The sequence below is a fragment of the Gracilinanus agilis genome, chromosome 2 (assembly GCF_016433145.1).
Source record: "Gracilinanus agilis isolate LMUSP501 chromosome 2, AgileGrace, whole genome shotgun sequence".
Taxonomy (NCBI): Eukaryota; Metazoa; Chordata; class Mammalia; order Didelphimorphia; family Didelphidae; genus Gracilinanus; species Gracilinanus agilis.
Window position 1 is genome coordinate 49066400 of NC_058131.1, and position 18046 is coordinate 49084445.

General features: G+C 39.1%; 1 protein-coding gene across 1 annotated transcript in view; it reads right to left on the reverse strand.

Annotated features, from left to right (window-relative positions):
* Nucleotides 1-18046, reverse strand: part of LOC123234596 (AFG3-like protein 1) — a 31451-nt gene that overhangs the window by 11395 nt on the left and 2010 nt on the right. Inside the window, exons 2-10 of the mRNA XM_044660519.1 lie at nt 11683-11770; nt 10956-11024; nt 8402-8496; nt 7580-7729; nt 4867-4935; nt 4246-4370; nt 2627-2897; nt 1333-1470; nt 843-996 (exon numbers count right to left, since the gene is read on the reverse strand). Coding sequence (XP_044516454.1) covers nt 843-996; nt 1333-1470; nt 2627-2897; nt 4246-4370; nt 4867-4935; nt 7580-7729; nt 8402-8496; nt 10956-11024; nt 11683-11770 — 1159 coding nt within the window. The remainder of the gene's footprint in view (nt 1-842; nt 997-1332; nt 1471-2626; nt 2898-4245; nt 4371-4866; nt 4936-7579; nt 7730-8401; nt 8497-10955; nt 11025-11682; nt 11771-18046) is intronic.

Sequence of the window (18046 nt, forward strand, 5' to 3'; positions counted from 1 at the left end):
GAGGAGAGGAGAGGAGAGGAGAGGAGAGGAGAGGAGAGGAAAAAAAAAGACCAAATTCTATTAACATAGCAGCTTTTCCCAGGGCCCTGCTCATAGCTAAAATGCAGATCTATGAGTTCCCAGGGCTAGTTTGCAAGGCTATCAATCTTAGTTTGCACAAATTCATCCAGACTCTCTAGCCTGAGTCTCTACAGATCTACCAAACCCTCTAGAATTAGGGAAAGAGAAATGAGGAGGAAGAGAAAGTACGTGTGAGTGTTCCTCCTGTTCCCAGCTCCTTCCTTAAGAGGATAACAGACTTAGAGCTGGAAAGGACCCTAGAGGCCACTAAGTCCAACCCTTTATTTTACAGAAGAATAAAATGAGACTCTGAGTGAGTGACTTGACCAAGGTTGTGCAACTATTAAGGATATGAACTTGGGTATTCTTGACCCCAAGTCCAGTGCTCTATCCATTATGCCACCTCGCTGCCTATTTGCTCTCCCTTTCATTTAGTTAAGGTAAAACATTCTTGGGATGTCACTATTCGGAAAAACTTTAGAAGGACTCCTCTCCCTTACCTTCTTCCCTTCCCACACCAATTCTCCCAATTCTGTCAAATGCTAAGAATATTCCACGTCCAACTAAGCTTGGATGGACATCACTAGTGACAATGAATGGAAGCACTCCACTTTACTAAAAGCATTTGTGTTTAGAAAATAAGTCACCAGGGAATGATGACCTTTCTAGGAAGTCTTGAATTGATATAAGGGGCTAGAGGTGGACCAGACTTGAACACATGCTGACAATATGAAACCCAGAAAGCAAAGACCAAAATCACAAAGAAGTACATAGCAACTCACCATCCATCTCGACGAGCATCTGATTCAAGGTGTTTTCCTGTTCACTTTGACCTCCAAAATTGTTTCGACCTCGTTTTCTTCCAATTGCATCAATCTCATCAATGAATAAGATACAGGGAGCATTTTTCCGAGCCATTGCAAACATATCTCTAACCTAAAACAAAACCATCAATTCCTTCACTGGCATGACGAAGAATTCCCTTGTATTATTTAAACCTACAAGACTCAAGGGCCTTTTGAACCCCAACCCTTTCTGAAATCCCAGACCCCATGAGTAAGTCTGAAGCTATAATTCCTGAGCCGCTGACTATGAGAAATGGTGGCAAGGTCAAGGATTTCACTGGAGGCAGGATTCCACTCAACCTCTGGCCTAAGTTGATTTTATCCTTAGGACTCTGAAGCCTCAGGGGGAGACCTTACAGGTAGGTAGGTAGGAGTCTGGGTCTAGCAGAAGGAGTATCAGGACAATGGCACAGTCTAAGCAACTTACCCTTGCAGGCCCAACGCCCACGAACATCTCTAGGAACTCAGAGCCATTCACAGTGATAAATGGAACATTGGCCTCCCCTGCAGTCGCTTTGGCCAGGAGGGTTTTCCCAGTACCAGGAGGACCAGTGAGCATAGCCCCCTGAAACAGGAGGGTAACAGTTTGTCATCTAGAAAGGAAGATTGGCCAGTAGGAATCACACTGAATGCTACGGAGTGCATTCAGATAATAAAACCTCTAAATCATAAATACATGTCCTAACAAGAGATTTTGACATTCATTTTATTACTATGAAAGACAGAGAATTAGGGAAGTAGGCAGAGTGCTGGAATCAGGAAGACCTGAATCCAAATCTATGCTTAGACATGTAATAATTGTGTGACCTTGAGTAAGTCACCTAATCTCTCAGCCTCAGTTTCCTCCTATATAAAATGGGGATAATAGCACCTATCTCCTAGTGATGTTGTTAGGATAAATGAAATAAATATAAAAGGATTTGCAATCTTTAAAGCATTATATAAATGCTAGCAATCGTTAATGTAATTATTATTGTTATTATTATAACTGAAAATTATAACTGAAAAAGGCAAAAATGGGTTCAATTTATTATTTATACCAATTATTTCCAACCTTGCTTTTTCAACACCTGTGAGCATCTCCAATTATCTTAAGTAGTATTACTAAAATCCACTTCCCCCCCTCCAAACCCATGTAATTTAAATAATGACCTATTAGTTGTGGTGGGTTGGGATCAAAGGGAAGTAGAGAATGGAGTTGACAATGCCTCACAAATCAAATAATGACAAGCTATTTCAATTCCTAAGGGGTTGGCAATGATCTAAAACATAGATTGTTTGGGATTCAGAATAAGCAAAATCACAAGCAGTTCTGATTTACAAAGCAGAGAATGAAGGAATTCCTACACAAGGCCAAAAGACCTTTGTCAGACTGCTGACATTTTATAGCACAGTAGAGGTAACAAAACATAAAATCAGACATGTCACTTCTCTCTACTAGAGAGTAGTTATTGGTTTTTTATGTTGCAAGCAAGCTGTCAAAGATCTACCAACCCCTACTTTTAAGAACTTTGCTCCCTGGTCTGGGAACTGATACAATGAAACTTTCTTGGGAAAGTACCTTTGGTGAAGCAGCTAGTTAGCAAAGTGGATAGAACGCCAGGCCGGAGGGGCCGTCCAATGTTCAAAACTGGCCTCAGACACATCCTAGTTATGACCCTGGGCAAGTCACTTAACCCCAACTGCCCAAAAAAGGGATGGGGGTGGGGAGAGGGGAATACCTTTGGGATTTTGGCTCCAAGATCCTGGTACTGTTTGGGGTTCTTAAGAAAGTTCACAAACTCCATGATTTCTAGTTTGGCTTCTTCACAGCCTGCCACATCAGCAAAACGCACATCAATGTTGTTCTTCAGGATTTTGGCAGTTGTTTCCCCAACACTGAAGAGGCCCCCTCCTCGTCCTCCCCGTCCTGCTCCCATTGGGCCTCGTCTCAGAGCATAGAGGAAAATCCCAATCAGAAGCAGAGTGGGAATCAGGCTTTTAAAAAAAGAACTGCAAAAGAACAATGAAACACCACAAATATCACCATCATTGAGAGAAAGGCAATGGAACATTACTTTGGATCTTTATCATTTAAAGCAGTAAAAAAGCACTTTGGCTAAATATTTCACTGTTACATGTGAAATATGGCAAATGCCTATTAAAAAATACTTTAAAATTAGGATGTACAATGCTATTTCCCCGATTCTGCCAGTTTTCATTCCTAATACTTCCGTAAGGGGTTTTAAACATTCCAGCATCCAGCTCCCTAGAAGTTAAACTACGTTTTACCCACTATTCCCCCAGATCCTAATATTTTATAAACTCAGTTCCCAAATTCAATCTCATTGTTTTTATCTTCTCACTCATTGCTGATTCTAAATGTTCTGTTTATAAGGAACTGGTCCGAGAATATAATGGTGTCTCTTACCTGGGTAAAATAAGTTTTGTTTTCTTTTTTAAATATAAAAATGCTTACCTTCTTATTATCAATACCGTGCATTGGTTCTGAGGAAGAAGAGTGGTAAGGGCTAGGCAACTAGGGTTAAGACACTTCCCCAGGATCACCCAGCTAGGAAGTGAACCCCAGGACCTCCCGTCTCTGGGCCTGGCTCTCAACCAACTGAGCCACCTAGCTGCCCCTGCAAATAAACTATTAAAACAAAGTACCCAGGATAATACTATTGTCTCATTTCTGTTTGTATGGGAATTAATACATTATTGAGGCCAGTCAATATTACCTTAAGAAACACTGTAAGCTCAACATCAATCACAAGAAAGAATTTCTGAAATTATATTCCATGGGTTTGTCTATCCACTCACATAACAAATACTTATTAAGTACCTACTACAGGTACAGCATTGTATTTCGAACTGTGGGATATAGACAATAACCATAATCTCTCTGCCTTTAAAGACTTCATAGTTCAGTTGGTGAGATAAGCTACAACACAGGCAGAATGTTAAACAATAAAAGTGGGAAGTAATAATACAAGCCAACAGCATAAGGGTGTCAAAAAATACTGAATGTCACAAAAAGTGAAAAGGAGAAATCACTATGGGATGAATGAAGTAGTTAAGAAGGTTTCAGAGAGAAGTGAATTGAGCTAGGCCCAAAGGAGGGCTCTGTTGCTAATTCCTTGAGAAGGTTATTCTGCTTGAAAATTTTCTGCTTGGTTTTCCCAAATGAAAAAGAGAATAAATTCACCCTCTTCACACAGGCATTTTAAATATTAGCTAATGTTTAAACCTCTGAAGTAGTGGCATGTTATGTCAAGCCCTCAAAAAAGAACCAGATGCCCAAGATGGTGGCTGAACATGACACCAATCTACCTCCCAAGAGGCCCTTTCTTTTACTTACCCATCACTTTCTGTTGTATAAATCACTGCGGCCTGATTAGCAGCTTCAATTCCCAATTCCCAATGGGCAGATTCCAAATTTCTTTCAAATGTGTCAACACTGCCAATGTTAAACCACACAGATTTCTGCAGAGACCAAGATACTAAGATCTAATGGTGCTGCAAAGCACATTAACAATACAGCAATTTACCCCATCCCTCTTAGACACCAATGCTGCTTCTTAGAGAGCCTTGCCCACGATCATTTGATCTCATCACTAAGCCTTACAAATGCAGCTGAATTCAGCCTTGGCCTAGTGCATACCTGGTCAGTGGTTACTATTTTACCAATGGTTACAACCACTTGTCAATAAGCCAGAAGGATCTTTTGCTTTGTCCTTAGGGCTGTGAGTAAACTTGAGTTCAACATCACAGGACAGAGTGGTGGCAAACCACCTCCCAGTTTGCCCATTATCTTCACCACTCCTACTTCCGATTCCTCCCAGTTTACTGAGAGTAGCCCTTAAAATGTAATTCAAGCAATGAAAAAATATGGTTGGTTATCATACAGTACTCTTGCCTACTTAGAAGACCCAGTTACTGAAATATGCCTGGACAAATCAGTTTTGAGATCACATCTCACCTCAGAAGTTGATCCAGGTGTAGGAATCACACGCACAAATTGTTTGTTCACAACTTCAAGTCGGTCCACCTAGGAAATATAGATACATCCGCTCTATATGCAGAGTCCTTCTCTAAGCAGAGGAAGGCTTGGCTGCTATGGACACAGGATACTGAATGGTGAAGTCTGGGCATTCTGCCTAAGATGCAGAGACCAAGGGCCCTCCAGCTTTCTCTGAGAGGTTAACTCTCCACAGTACCTGATCTAGTTGTTCCTTTTCCTCATTTGGACATTGGTAGCCTGGGGTGTTAATCTATTTACAGTTTTAAAAATAGGAATCAATTCTAGAGGAGACATTAACATTTTGTATAGCTGAATGCCAAGGAACTAAAAGGTCTCAAAATCCAAATGAATAAGAATACATGGAGAACACTTTCTTGTCTAGCAGACCATAAAGGAAATAATTTTAAATGTATTTATGATCCTAGAAAGTTAAGTATGTTCCACTGAAATCAAATCACTAATTAATCTGGTATACCGATAGAGAAATCGGAAGAAATCAAGGTAACCTAAGTTAACCATCAAATACACCATTTAGCAAAACAAATAAATAAATAAAATCCAAAGTAAATAGGGCTGTGGGGAAACTAGCATTCTAATACATTCTTGGTGGGACCAGACTGGTTTAAATATTTTTTGGGGAAAAATGGAAATAGGTAGTATTGGAGAAGGCCCAGAATAATCAATTATAAACCCAACAAAACTTGAAATAACTAATATAGGTCTTATTCTTGGGGTTCAAAAACAGCTAGACAAATGTTTTTAATTCTAAAGTATCTACAACCTCAAATAATACAATGACCCAATCATATTCATAGTTCTTTCCACCCAAAAGAGATGCTCTCATTGCTGAGTGGTTTCAGTTGTTTCAATTCTTTGTGACCCCATTTGGGGGTTTTCTTGGCACAGATACTGAAATGGTTTGCCATTTCCATTTCCATTCCCAGCTCATTTTAAAGATAAAGAACCTGAGGAATCTGAGGCAAATAGAATGAAGTGACTTGTCCAGGATCACAGAGCTAGTAAGTGTCTGAATCTTCCTGATTCCAGGCCAGGTACTCTATCCATTGTGCCACCTAACTGCCCCAAATGAGATGTAACAATATTTTTAACACATGCTCAAGCAGGATATTACCATTATAATGCTTAGGTTAACAAGATAAGAAAACATGTTGCTTCTGCTTTGTCCTACTCTTCTTTCCTGGATATCACAGCCCAAGTGGCCTGTCACACTTTCTCTAGCACAATATACTGTTCCATAAAAATCTCACTGAATTGGTTGTATGTTACAGGCTAATATGCCAACAAAAGTACTTTCAGCAACCATGTCTATTATCTAAGACTGATAGCATGCAATATGCTGCCCCACATTGAGCACATTTTAAACTGAGATGACAAATAAGTTTACTGATCTGACGAGGCTTTAAGCCATTTGAAGTCTGCCTCAGCCTTCATGGCCTAAAAAGGACAATGCGTTCACATCTACATTTTAGTTTCCCGTACTATATTAAATTTCCCAGAGAACCTAAAGTCAGTGCTAAGCATTACCTATAAGAAATGTGATCTGCATACTGCAGAGGAAGACATTTTTATACTCCCCAAAAGAAGAGTTAACATTTTATTTTAATTGAAGATTTTAAGTTCTGCCACATAAGTACAAGAAAAAGGTTATTAGAACAGAGAATCATGCAGAATTTAATTGGAAAAGAAACAATACACACTTGAATGAAACAGGATATTCCCTGGAGTTTAAGTTCAGGCTGAATTTCTAGAATGGGTACATTATTGTCAGTTGCACCAAACAACCACCTTGAGAATCACTTGGAAAAGGAAAACACAGAAAGCAAAATCTATTCTCTTCAAGACCCCAAATATTCCTGGCTTTTCTACCTTCTCTTCTGTTCAGATTCTAACCCATTAACTGAAAGAATCAATTCTTTCCAAGAATTGTAATAAAAATAAAGAGAAGTGTGCTGGTACTCCTGGTCTGACAATTAAAAGCCCAGATGAAACTTTTATCTAAATATATTTAAAGACAATCATTTCAAGATTTCTTTGTCAAAAGGAAACAAACAAATTGGATGCACTTCAATTCTTCAAAATTCTATTTTCCTTTAGCAAATAGGTTGGATGAGAAATAAAAGTTTACTCTTTCCTAAATCTGAATTGGTATGGTGCCCATTGAATACTACTATTATCCAATTTCAGTATCACCTGGTACATAAGATCAATACTGACACATACTGAAATCCATGCCCCTTAAGGAATAAAAGAAACAAGTAATGAGCTATTCAAAGATGTAAAATGTGTATTTTATGCTACTTTTCAGGAGGCATGTAATACTAGTAGACAATGAAAGAATTAGAAGTAAAGTAAGTTCAAGCAATATGGAAAGATGATGATTCCCTATTCCCTCCACACCAAAAGATTGAAGTACATTTGATATGACCATGAATACATCAAAAGAAATGCTTCAGCTGCCCATATCCAGAAATGGTAATTCTTTCACATCTCCAATGCAAGGTTTCAGCAAAAGGGACCAGGGAATTTCCTTAGTCACCCTCAATCAAACAGTGAAAACAAAATGTGTATGGAAATCATTCAAATACATAGGTAAGGTAGAATTTTTGCTGTCTTTCTATTTGTCACATATACAATATTTTTTTTCTCTTACCAGTCCTCTGGCCAAATAATATTGTACAAAATGTTTCCAAGTGATTTCTTTTCCAGAATCTCGGAAATAGAAGTAGAAAAATCCCATGGTGAAGCCCGCTCCCATGACAGCCAGATTGCGGAAATCCTTGTTGTCCCAAGGGAACTCTCCCTGTGGAAGAAAAAACAATGAATTTCCCACAAATGAAAAGATTTTCTCAAATTCTAGAGAAGCAAAAATAGCTTTCTTTTTCTTTGGGTTTTATAACTAGAGTTGCCTCAAAACTTCCCTTATTTTAACACATCTAGTCCTTTTTTTTTTGTTTCTGCTAAGTACACAATAGCTACATGTGACTGGTTCAAAGGGCTGCTCTTATTTTGAGGAAAACTCAGCCACTGCCTCTGGAAATACATTAATGACCAAAAAATCCCATTATAAAAGGCTGATTTTAGGGTTGAAAGTTTGTATACAGATTCCATCCTACCTGGATTTTTTTTTTTTTAAGAAGACATGGTGGTGTGTTTTTTTTTTTTTAAACCCTTAACTTCTGTGTATTGGCTCCTAGGTGGAAGAGTGGTAAGGGTGGGCAATGGGGGTCAAGTGACCTGCCCAGGGTCACACAGCTGGGAAGTGTCTGAGGCCGGATTTGAACCTAGGACCTCCCCGTCTCTAGGCCTGACTCTCAATCCACTGAGCTACCCAGCTGCCCCCCATGGTGGTAAGAATTAGACTACCCAAAATTTCAAATTCTAAAGTTAACTGTTCCTTGAAAAAAGAGCCCAACAGAAGCTATGGATGCTTATTTGCATTTGGATTAATTTTAAGTATTAAAACTCTACACACCTTCTGCAGCCGTTTCCACCATGCAAAGTCATCCTTCTTCCCTCCTCTCTTACCACCATTTCCTCCTGGTCCATGGTCCTTTGATTCACCAGTATCTGGGAGAAAACAAAGTTTGGCTTGAGAAAAACAGCAAATGACCTTCAGAAACTGGAAGGGGAAGATACCAGGCTAGAAAAAAAATGCCAAGAGTTGAACAAAAAATTCAACTTATCCTAACAGCAACAAGAACTGAGGCTGAACAAGTAAGAGAGACCAACAGGACTTAGTCATTGTACTACTAAGTGGCTGACAGAATGGATTAGTAGAAATCAATGGTGAATCCATGGAAACTGATAAATGAAACATATGAAGTCTCCTAGAAAGTGTCAACGAATAAAACTCTTCCAGAAAATTACTCACTTGGTCCCTATCTTGATAGTTTAGCAGCAAAGAATGATTCAAGAGGGTCCAAGAAGCAGGTCCATTAGTGGCAGAGTGATCCACTTTGCATAATGCAAACCTGCATCTGTCAGCACTACATAAAGACCTTCTATTTTGTTCTTCTCATCACTCTTCACAAGGGTCTTTCAGCTATTCTTACAGAAATGTTAGCTAATTTCCTCAAGAAAATATCTTTTGGGGGCAGCTGGGTGTCTAGGTGGAGAGAGAGCCAGGCCTGGAAACAGGAAATCCTGGATTCAAATCTGGCCTCAGACACTTTCTAATTGTATGACCCTAGGCAAGTTGCTTAATCCCATTTATTTTTAAATATATCAGATAGATCTCTATATATCTATATAGATATATATATCTTTTGCTAGTACTACCCTAGTCCCTGTTGCTAATGTGTCTTTCTGAAAAGACTGGGGGGCAGCTAGGTGGCTCAGTGGATAGCAGGCCATGCCTGGAGACAGGAGGTCCTGGGTTCAAATCTGACCTTAGATACTTCCTAAATGCGTGAACCTAGGCAAGTTACTTAAACCCCAATTGTATAGCCCCTACTGCTCTTTTGCCTTGGACCCTTTACTTAGTATCAATTCTAAGACAGGAAGTAAGTTGTTTTTTTTAAGTTAACTGTTGAGAAGCAACTTCAGTTATCCCTATCAGGTATATTTGCTCAATTTCTTGGTCAGTTTACAGTATGACTTTAGCCCTGAAGAAGAAGGATTGGAATCAGCATCAGGAGTAGGTCTTTCATGGTCAGTAGTCCTACATTCATACCAAAATCTATCTGTGGGTCTCAGACCTCAAAGTATCAGGAGCTACTGTGGCCTTTGGCTGCTGTGAATGCTGGTGTAGATGCTGGTGCTGCTCTGTGGGGGCATCATTTCTTCTAATCAAAGACTAAATGATGGGATGTCTTCTCTCAAACATGAAGCTTGCTACAGTTATCCAAGTTTTTGTATTTGCGCATAGCTGTTGTCTGATGTCCTTAAAAAGATTCCTAATTTCCTTCCAAGAGCAAGTTAGGGTTTAAAAAGTTAAAAATTTACAGAAAAATTTCAACTAAAGAAAATTTTATACCTCTACATCAAAATCATTAAAATTATCTGCTATGTTCCTGATGAAAATTTTTTCCTTTTGTAGGATAATCATATTTATTCATGTTTTTATATACATGAGATAATATCTATCAAAGTACTTAACCCAGTACCTGGTCCACAGCAGGGATATATGCTCGTGGCCTTTCCCTCTCCACCATACCACCATTTTATATCTCAAAATGATAGGAAGAAAACATGAAGCAAGAATGAATTATTAAATTCATGCAAATCAAATGAAGTTGATCTAGTAAAATTTTATCATTTACCAAGAGAGGCCAGGCCCAAAGGACAAACTTCCTGCAAGTCCAAGCAGGCAAAAAACAGGATTACTGTATGAAAATGATGGTAGAGTTTCTCTGCTATTAACTAATACCAATAGCATCCTAGGTCAGCTCTGACAAATGTGGATCCTCTTGATATGCTCTCAATCCAAACAAGACATGAAATGATAAACAAGAAGATGGGTGAGTAATAGTTTTCAGTTATCTAACAGATTCATAGAAGACTCAGAATGGTCTTATGAAGTGCAGGAACTTTGAGCCACATTTCACAGAAGAAAAAATAGAGATGAATTCAACTGCCCATGGTCACCAGTCAGCAAGTGGACAAGGCAAGCCTTGAAACCAGATCTCCTGGAGCCAGAAGCCAGCCTGGGTTTCCTCCTACTACTCCAGGACTGCCTTGGTAGGAAAAGGCTTTTGTGTCACACAATGTAAATGATCTTGATTTTTCAGGTCTGGAATCTGTTTGGATCACAAATTAGGAGTAATCTGTACCCTTAAACTGTTTTACAGGATGTCACTTAGCAGTCTATTTCCAGGCATAAGACTAGAATATGACTGCTGGTAAACCAAAACAAAGGAATGAAGTTGATGGATTTAAGACAGCTGGAGATTATGGGCAGGGCCCACAAAAGGTAATGTAATTGGGGATGTTTTCCTTGGGATGTGATCAGCAGGTCAAAATAAGAATTCTTTAATTTAAAAAAATGTTTAGATGCGAAGCTTGGCAGTTTGGAAGGATTCCTTTACCTTTCTTTGGAGGTGTTGATTCTTCTGTGCCCGTGCTTCTTCCAATCCTCTTAAAATACTTCTCAAAGCCTTAGAGACAAAACAACTGGGTTCTAGGACTTTAATGTTATCAGCCACACTCAGGTAAGTTTTCAAAAGTCTTTATGTAACATCAACTCAAGAGACAAAAACTGGGATAGAACCTAGACTTTGCCTACTCTTGCCTTCCCTCTTTGCTTGCTAGAATCAACATTTATATCCATATTTCCTAGGAGAGCAAGAAGTCAGCTGCTAATCTCAGAATAAGAAGAAATCCCAGTGGAAGGCCATATCAGCTCTCTAATCTACAGCGCCCATAGCATGCTTTTCTGAATGTCATGTCACTCACTGTATACAACCAAAGATCTGCCAGCAGCCTACTGCTACTTCAAACAAAAAAGTATTTATTTTCCAGCATTGGCCTCTTAGTACAAGTTCTTTGTGAGTCTAGCCTGTGTGTAACTTCTACTTTGACTTTCCTGCTCAAAGAAACACACTCAGTTCTCATACAAAAGTAAACAGCCTTAAGGACTCATGAACCATCTACCTTCTGCAAATTTCACTCGCTTTTCAGCATCGTCCACCTCCCCTACTGCACTGAGGCAAATCACCTATCTAGAACTCACTCTCAGCCAATGGCAAAGCTGCTCTTTGAATTCCTGTAAAAAAAAAAGATATTTCTAGATAACTTCAGAAGAAAAGTATGTACCTTTGGGAGGTTTCGAATACAGCCACTGGGAAAATGATGTCAGTCTTCCCCGCAGAACCAGCTGCTGAACATGGATTCCCTGGAGACACTAAAACATTGAAGCTCATCAGTATCCTCTGCACCAGCTACATATTAGGATACTTTCTTACTCTGAGGGTGGTGGAACCCCAAGGGGACAGGGAAAGGGGTTTATCCCTCTGTTTACATAATGCAAAAAAAGTGATTCTCTCCAAAAAATAGAAACTAAATTTGCCACGGTGATATATGGAAAAATTTTATAACCCCTGCTGTTAACAGCAGAAAATCTAAATACTGCTTGCTTTAGGCATTCCTGGCTATTGGATTACTTTCTAAGAAACACTGAAGCCAGACAGGATGAAAATACCAAAAGGTATTATTAGGCTTTAGGCAATATTTTTTCCCCTTTGGAGTAAAAGAAAGGAAAAACAGAAATTAAACAGGTTCCATTTATTTTTGATAGAGAGCCTCGGCCCAAAAGAAGAAAACTTTCATTTTTATTGCATGATTTGAAACAGTGGGAATTATATATGTTTGGTAATATCAAATCCAAGCACAACAGTCATAGAAGTATATGAATACAGTTACTGCAGGCCAAATTTTATGACAGTAAATAGTATCACAACATAAAGGTTGGGACATAGATATCTTTGTGGGTATATGATTTTTAATTTTTTTTACCTGGACATGTGATGTTGATAGTTTTGAGGAAACCCCCACCAACATAGATCAGTAATTCTATCATAATTTAATTTTAAGTTGTTACTTGAAGCACTGAGAAGGTCAGGTTATTTGTCATGGGTCAGAGAGCCAGTAGGTATCTGAAGTGGGATATGAACTCTGGTCTTTCTGGCTCTGAGGTATACCTAGGGTTGTAGAAAGAGCTAGCTTAGGAATTAACACCATTTGGCTGGCAAGCTCATAGAACTGCTCAGCACCCTAGGAAATCCTGGAAGACTAACTTACAAAATGATTGTGAATCCACAATATCAGAAGGCATTTCCTCCCCAGGAACTCCCTGTATCACAAAGACATAGGTTTGGACCAAAAATATATACACATGGGCATACAAATATATGCCTGTATCACTTAAGGGTAGAAAAGTTTCTGGTGACTGATACCTTACAAATTAAATGCAAAAGTTGCTATAAATTGTTCCTCAGTAACTAGGTTCTCTCTGTTGTGGTCCTCACTGTTTTTGCTAACTTTCTGCAAGGCTCTGGCCAATATTGGAGTCTGAAGAAGGATTAAGAAATTAAAAGGAAGGTAAAATAAGCCAATTTAGAAAAAAGATCCATTGCCCATCAAATGACTGAACAAGTTGTGGCATATGATTGTGATGGGATACTATTGTGCTATAACAAATGACAAGCAGGATGTTTTTAGAACAATTTAGAAAGATTTACATGAATTAATGCAAAGTGAAGTGAGCAGAATCAGGATAACACTGTACACAGTAATAGCAATATTGTACCATAGATTAACTGTGAATGACTTAGCTCTTCTTAGAAATACAATTATCAAAGACAATTTCAAAGGGCCTATGATGAAAAATGTCATCCCTCTCTACAGAAAGAACTGAAAAAAAAAAAAAAGAACTGATAGTCTCAATGCAGATCGAAGCATAATTTTTTTATCTTCCTTTTTCTTTGGTCTGTTTTCCTTAACATAACTAATATGGAAATGTTTTTGGTTTTTTTTAAACCTTTACCTTCCATCTTGGAGTCAATACTATGTATTGGCTCCAAGGCAGAAGAGTGGCAAGGGCTAGGCAATGGGGGTTAAGTGACTTGCCCAGGGTCACACAGCTGGAAATGTCTGAGATCAGATTTGAACCTAGGACCTCCCATCAATAGGCCTGGCTCTCAATCCACTGAGCTACCCAGCTACCCCCTGGAAATATGTTTTGCACAACTTGCACATGTATACATCAAATTGCCTGCCTTCTCAAGGTGGGGGATGGTGGTGAGGAGAGAGATAATTTGGAACTCAAATTTTTAAAAAACAAATGTTACAAAGTGGTTTTATGTATAATTGGAAATATATAGATTATAGATATGAAAGAATAAAGGTGATCCATAGCTGATAGGAATTACACAAGAGAAATTAAATTAAGCCTATAAGAATCCTGCTATCCAATAATCAATGTAAAATAGAAGACAGCCCAGAGCTGCCTCCCAAATCATGATGTTGTTTAAGAACCAAACTTCAAAAATTATGTAGAAATTAAGAGTACTAAGCAAGATAACAACAGCAGCTACCATTGAGACAGTACCTAAAGGCTTACCAAGTCCTTTACCTACATTAACTCACCAGTTCCCTACCTCAACTCTGTGACACAGGAACTATAGGTCTTATCTCTTTTTACAGACAAGGAAGTGGAGGCTAAGAGGAGAACAAGGTATTTGCTACCGGTCATAAAACTACTACTACTAAGAGGCAGGATTCAAACTAAGGTTGCCTTTGACTCCAGGCTAGCACTCTCCTCATGCTGTTCAATGGGTTCCCCAGTCTAAAAAATAAAATTCCACAGATGCAGCCCACCACAAATTAAAAAAAAAAAAATTGACCTTTCCAAAGTGACATTTTATTAAAGAGAGAATGGCATTGTAGCGAAGGCGATAGAACATATTTGTAGTCAGAGGCCCAGGTTCAAATGCTAATTCTGGTACTGATTAATCCTGTAACATCCTCTAAGTTGCCTTACTTGATGGAAAATGAAAGGACTGGATCAGAACATCTCTCAGGTCTCTTGTAGCTGTTTTAAATTCTATGATCCTAGGAGTTTGGTTCTATACTTTTGGTTATTAAAGTGGCAGAGAAAGATATGCTACATGTTTGGGAGCTTGGAAATTGAGAGACCATTATGAAATATGACATGAGGTTCAGTTCAAGGTCCTTCATGTTCCTGGTGCCTCCTCATATTCTACTCCCCCTCATATTCCCTATACTCTGGTCAGTCATTCCACTAGTGAATTCTCTCATATTCCCACTGCACTTTTGTTCATACTACACCAGAGTCAGGAAGATGTGAGATTGAACCCAGCCTAAGACAATAGTTGTGTGACTCTGAGCAAGACACTTAATCTGTTTGCCTCAATTTCTTCACCTGTAAAATAGGGATGATAATAATAGCATCTACTATACCTCCCAGGGTTGTCCTGAGAATCAAATGAGACAGTAATTGTAAATCACTTAGCTCAGTGCCCGGCACTAAGTGCTATATAAATGTCAGTATTATCATCTCTAACAATTTAACTCCATAATCTTTAACAAATTCCTTAACTTTTAGAAATAGTTTTCTTAATTATTAAATGAATTAGCTGGGCTTGATGATCACCAAAAACATAAAGTCACAGGAGTTTAGAGTTGAAGGACACTTAGAGATCATCTAGTCCATCAAAATTTTACATATGAAAGAAAGTGATACAAATAAAGTAAGTCACTTGCCTCCAGGTAAGAGTAAGTAAAGGCTGGGATCAGAAAGCAGGCTTTCCAATGTACAGGAAAAGCCACTGGTCTGGAGCCAAAGGAATTAGGTCCAGGGCCTGATGCTGCCATGCTAATGGTGCCAAATGTACCCTGGGGAACTCAGTCACTGGGGTTCTTGAGCCTCAGTTTTTTATAAGCATTTTGTAAGATGAGAGGGTGGGACTAGAGAGCCCCCCTGCCAGCTTTAAATCTGGGAAACTGTGATTCCAAGTGCATCATTTCATCCACTGCCCCATACAACCTCCAGGGCCTTCCCTTTCTACTGTTATAGGTACTTTCTCCTAATCTTTTAAAAAGCACTACCTCATTTTTTCTTCATTTGATCTCCTAAAAGTCTTACTACTTATTCAGATACATTTTATCTTCTTAAGAGTTTGTGGCTTTTATTTAAACCCCATACCTTTTGTCCTTGAATCAACATTAATATCTAAGGTAGAAAAGCAGTAAGGGCTAGGAAATTAAATGACTTGCCCCAGGTCACATAGCTAGGAAGTATATGAAGCCATATTGAACCCAGGTCCTCCTGACTCCAGGCCTGGTGCTCTATTCACTGAACCATCTAGCTGCCCCTTCCCAAGAGTCTTTAATAGCTGATACCCAAGATCCTTAAGAACTAGGATGGAATCTCCCTCTAAGACTTAACCCAGAAAAAGAGAAAGTGTGGCAGAGAAGATGAAATACTAGGTTTTAGTCAGGAAGCCCTTGGTTCAAAGCCACCTTCTGACACTTACTGGCTGTATGAACACAGTGAAGTCACTTACCTCTCTAATCACTAATCATTTGTAAAATGGGGATAATTGTAGAAATTACCATACCGCCTTACTGTTTAAAGGTCCAAATGAAATAGCAGAAAATACTTTGCAAATTTCAAAGCATTGTATGTCAGCTAATATTATGACAGTAATAATTTTAAAATGTGTTTTGTTGGCTAGTTTTCTCCTTTTTCTTTCATTCAAAACACATTCATCCTCCAGCAAGTTTAGTGATTGTTGTCTACTCATCTTCAAGGAAGTCTCCTTCCTTCATTAATAAGTTTGCTATTTCCTCCCCAACTCCTCCTTTCAAACTAGAGGACTTTAACAAACATTCCTCCTCAAACATATTAACCTCACAATTCCTTAATGTTATATTCATCCCATATCAGCCACACAGATCCATTTACATCTCTATGAATTCTGAAATTCTTCATTCTGGCTTTCCCTCTTGCATCACAGGCTATATTCTTGCCTTCCCCAAACCTGACCTTTGGGGAACTAGTTCAACTCTACAATGTCATCTCTTAAAGTCTTGCCTCTTTTTTCTACCAAAGCTCTTACCCTGCCAACCCTCAGACTTGGATTACTTCCACCATCCAATGTCTTTCCTTCTACATACTTGCTTGAATAAAGGTGAAGAAAAATCATGAAACCCTGCTGAGTATACTACAAATTTATGTTATATAATCTTAACTAGGCCCTCACTTAGACAAGGCAATTAATCTTTTTAGAAATCCCTGATTCATTACCTCACTCATCACAGAGGTTTTTCCAAACCTTCTGATCTCTCCTCATATCTCTCATGGGTCTTCCTCTAGCTGAAGCCATTCACTTTTATATAAGTTCCCTTTTATCCCCTCCTTTTCCTCATTTTTTTTTTAAACCCTTACCTTCTGTCTTGGAGTCAATACTGCCAATGCTCCAAGGCAGAAGAGTGGTAAGGGTAGGAAATGGGGGTCAAGTGACTTGCCCAAGGTCACACAGCTGGGAAGTGTCTGAGGTCAGATATGAACCTAGGACCTCCCGTCACTAGGCCTGGCTCTCAATCCACTGAGCTACCCAGCTGCCCCCTCTTTTCCTCATTTCACATCACTCATATGCTTTCTGTCACTTCCTTCTCAACTCATCTCACATGAAGTAGTCTTTTTCCTTGCCAAGGCAAATCCCTCTACAAGCACAAATGAACCCATTCCATTCTATTTTCTCCAGCAGATTTTGCCCTCTCTCTCACTTAACTTTAATCTCTGTCTATAGTCTGCTTCCTTACTGCCTACATGAATGCTTGTGCTCCCCCAGCCCCTCAAAAAAACATCACTTTTATCCATTCATTCCTGTTATTGTCCTACATCTTTTCTCCCTTTATTGGCTTAGATAGAACAATCATCTACAATAAACTCCTTTTCTCTCACATCAGTTTGGTTTTTAACTTCATCATGAACTAAAACTGCTCTGTAAAATTACAATCTCAATTTTAAATTCTAATGGCTTTTTCTCAATCTTCATCCTTCTTGACCTTTGACACCATCAATAATTATCTTCTTGATATTCTCATCTAAGTTGTTCTGACACTGTTCTCTCCTATTTCTTCTTCTTCATTTGCATAGAGCTGATACATCTTCTTGTCTCCTTTGCTGGATTCTTTATCTACACCCTCCCATCATGCCCACTAAGTATAGAAGTCTCTCAAGATTGTCCTGGGTCCTCTTCTCTTTAGCCTCTATACCAGTGATGGTGAACCTTCTAGACACTGTGCACCATGCCCCTCCCCCCACCAGATTGGGTGCTGTACCCCCTGGGGGTGGGAGAAAGGGAGGGAGTAGTCCATGTGCTCCACTCTGGGGAGGGAGTAAGTGCTTCCACTGGGCTGCTGAACAGAGGGGCAATGGAGATGGGGAAGGAAGCAACTCCATTCAAGTCCCTTGATCTTTTTAGTAATACTAACTCTGGTGGGCAACAGTACACATGCCTACAGAGAGGTCTCTGTTATCTCTGGCACATGTGCTGTAAGTTCACCACCACAGCTCTATACTATTTCACTTGTAATCTTATTAGTTGTCATGCTTTCTATTTTCAACTCTATGTAGATGATTCTCAGATCT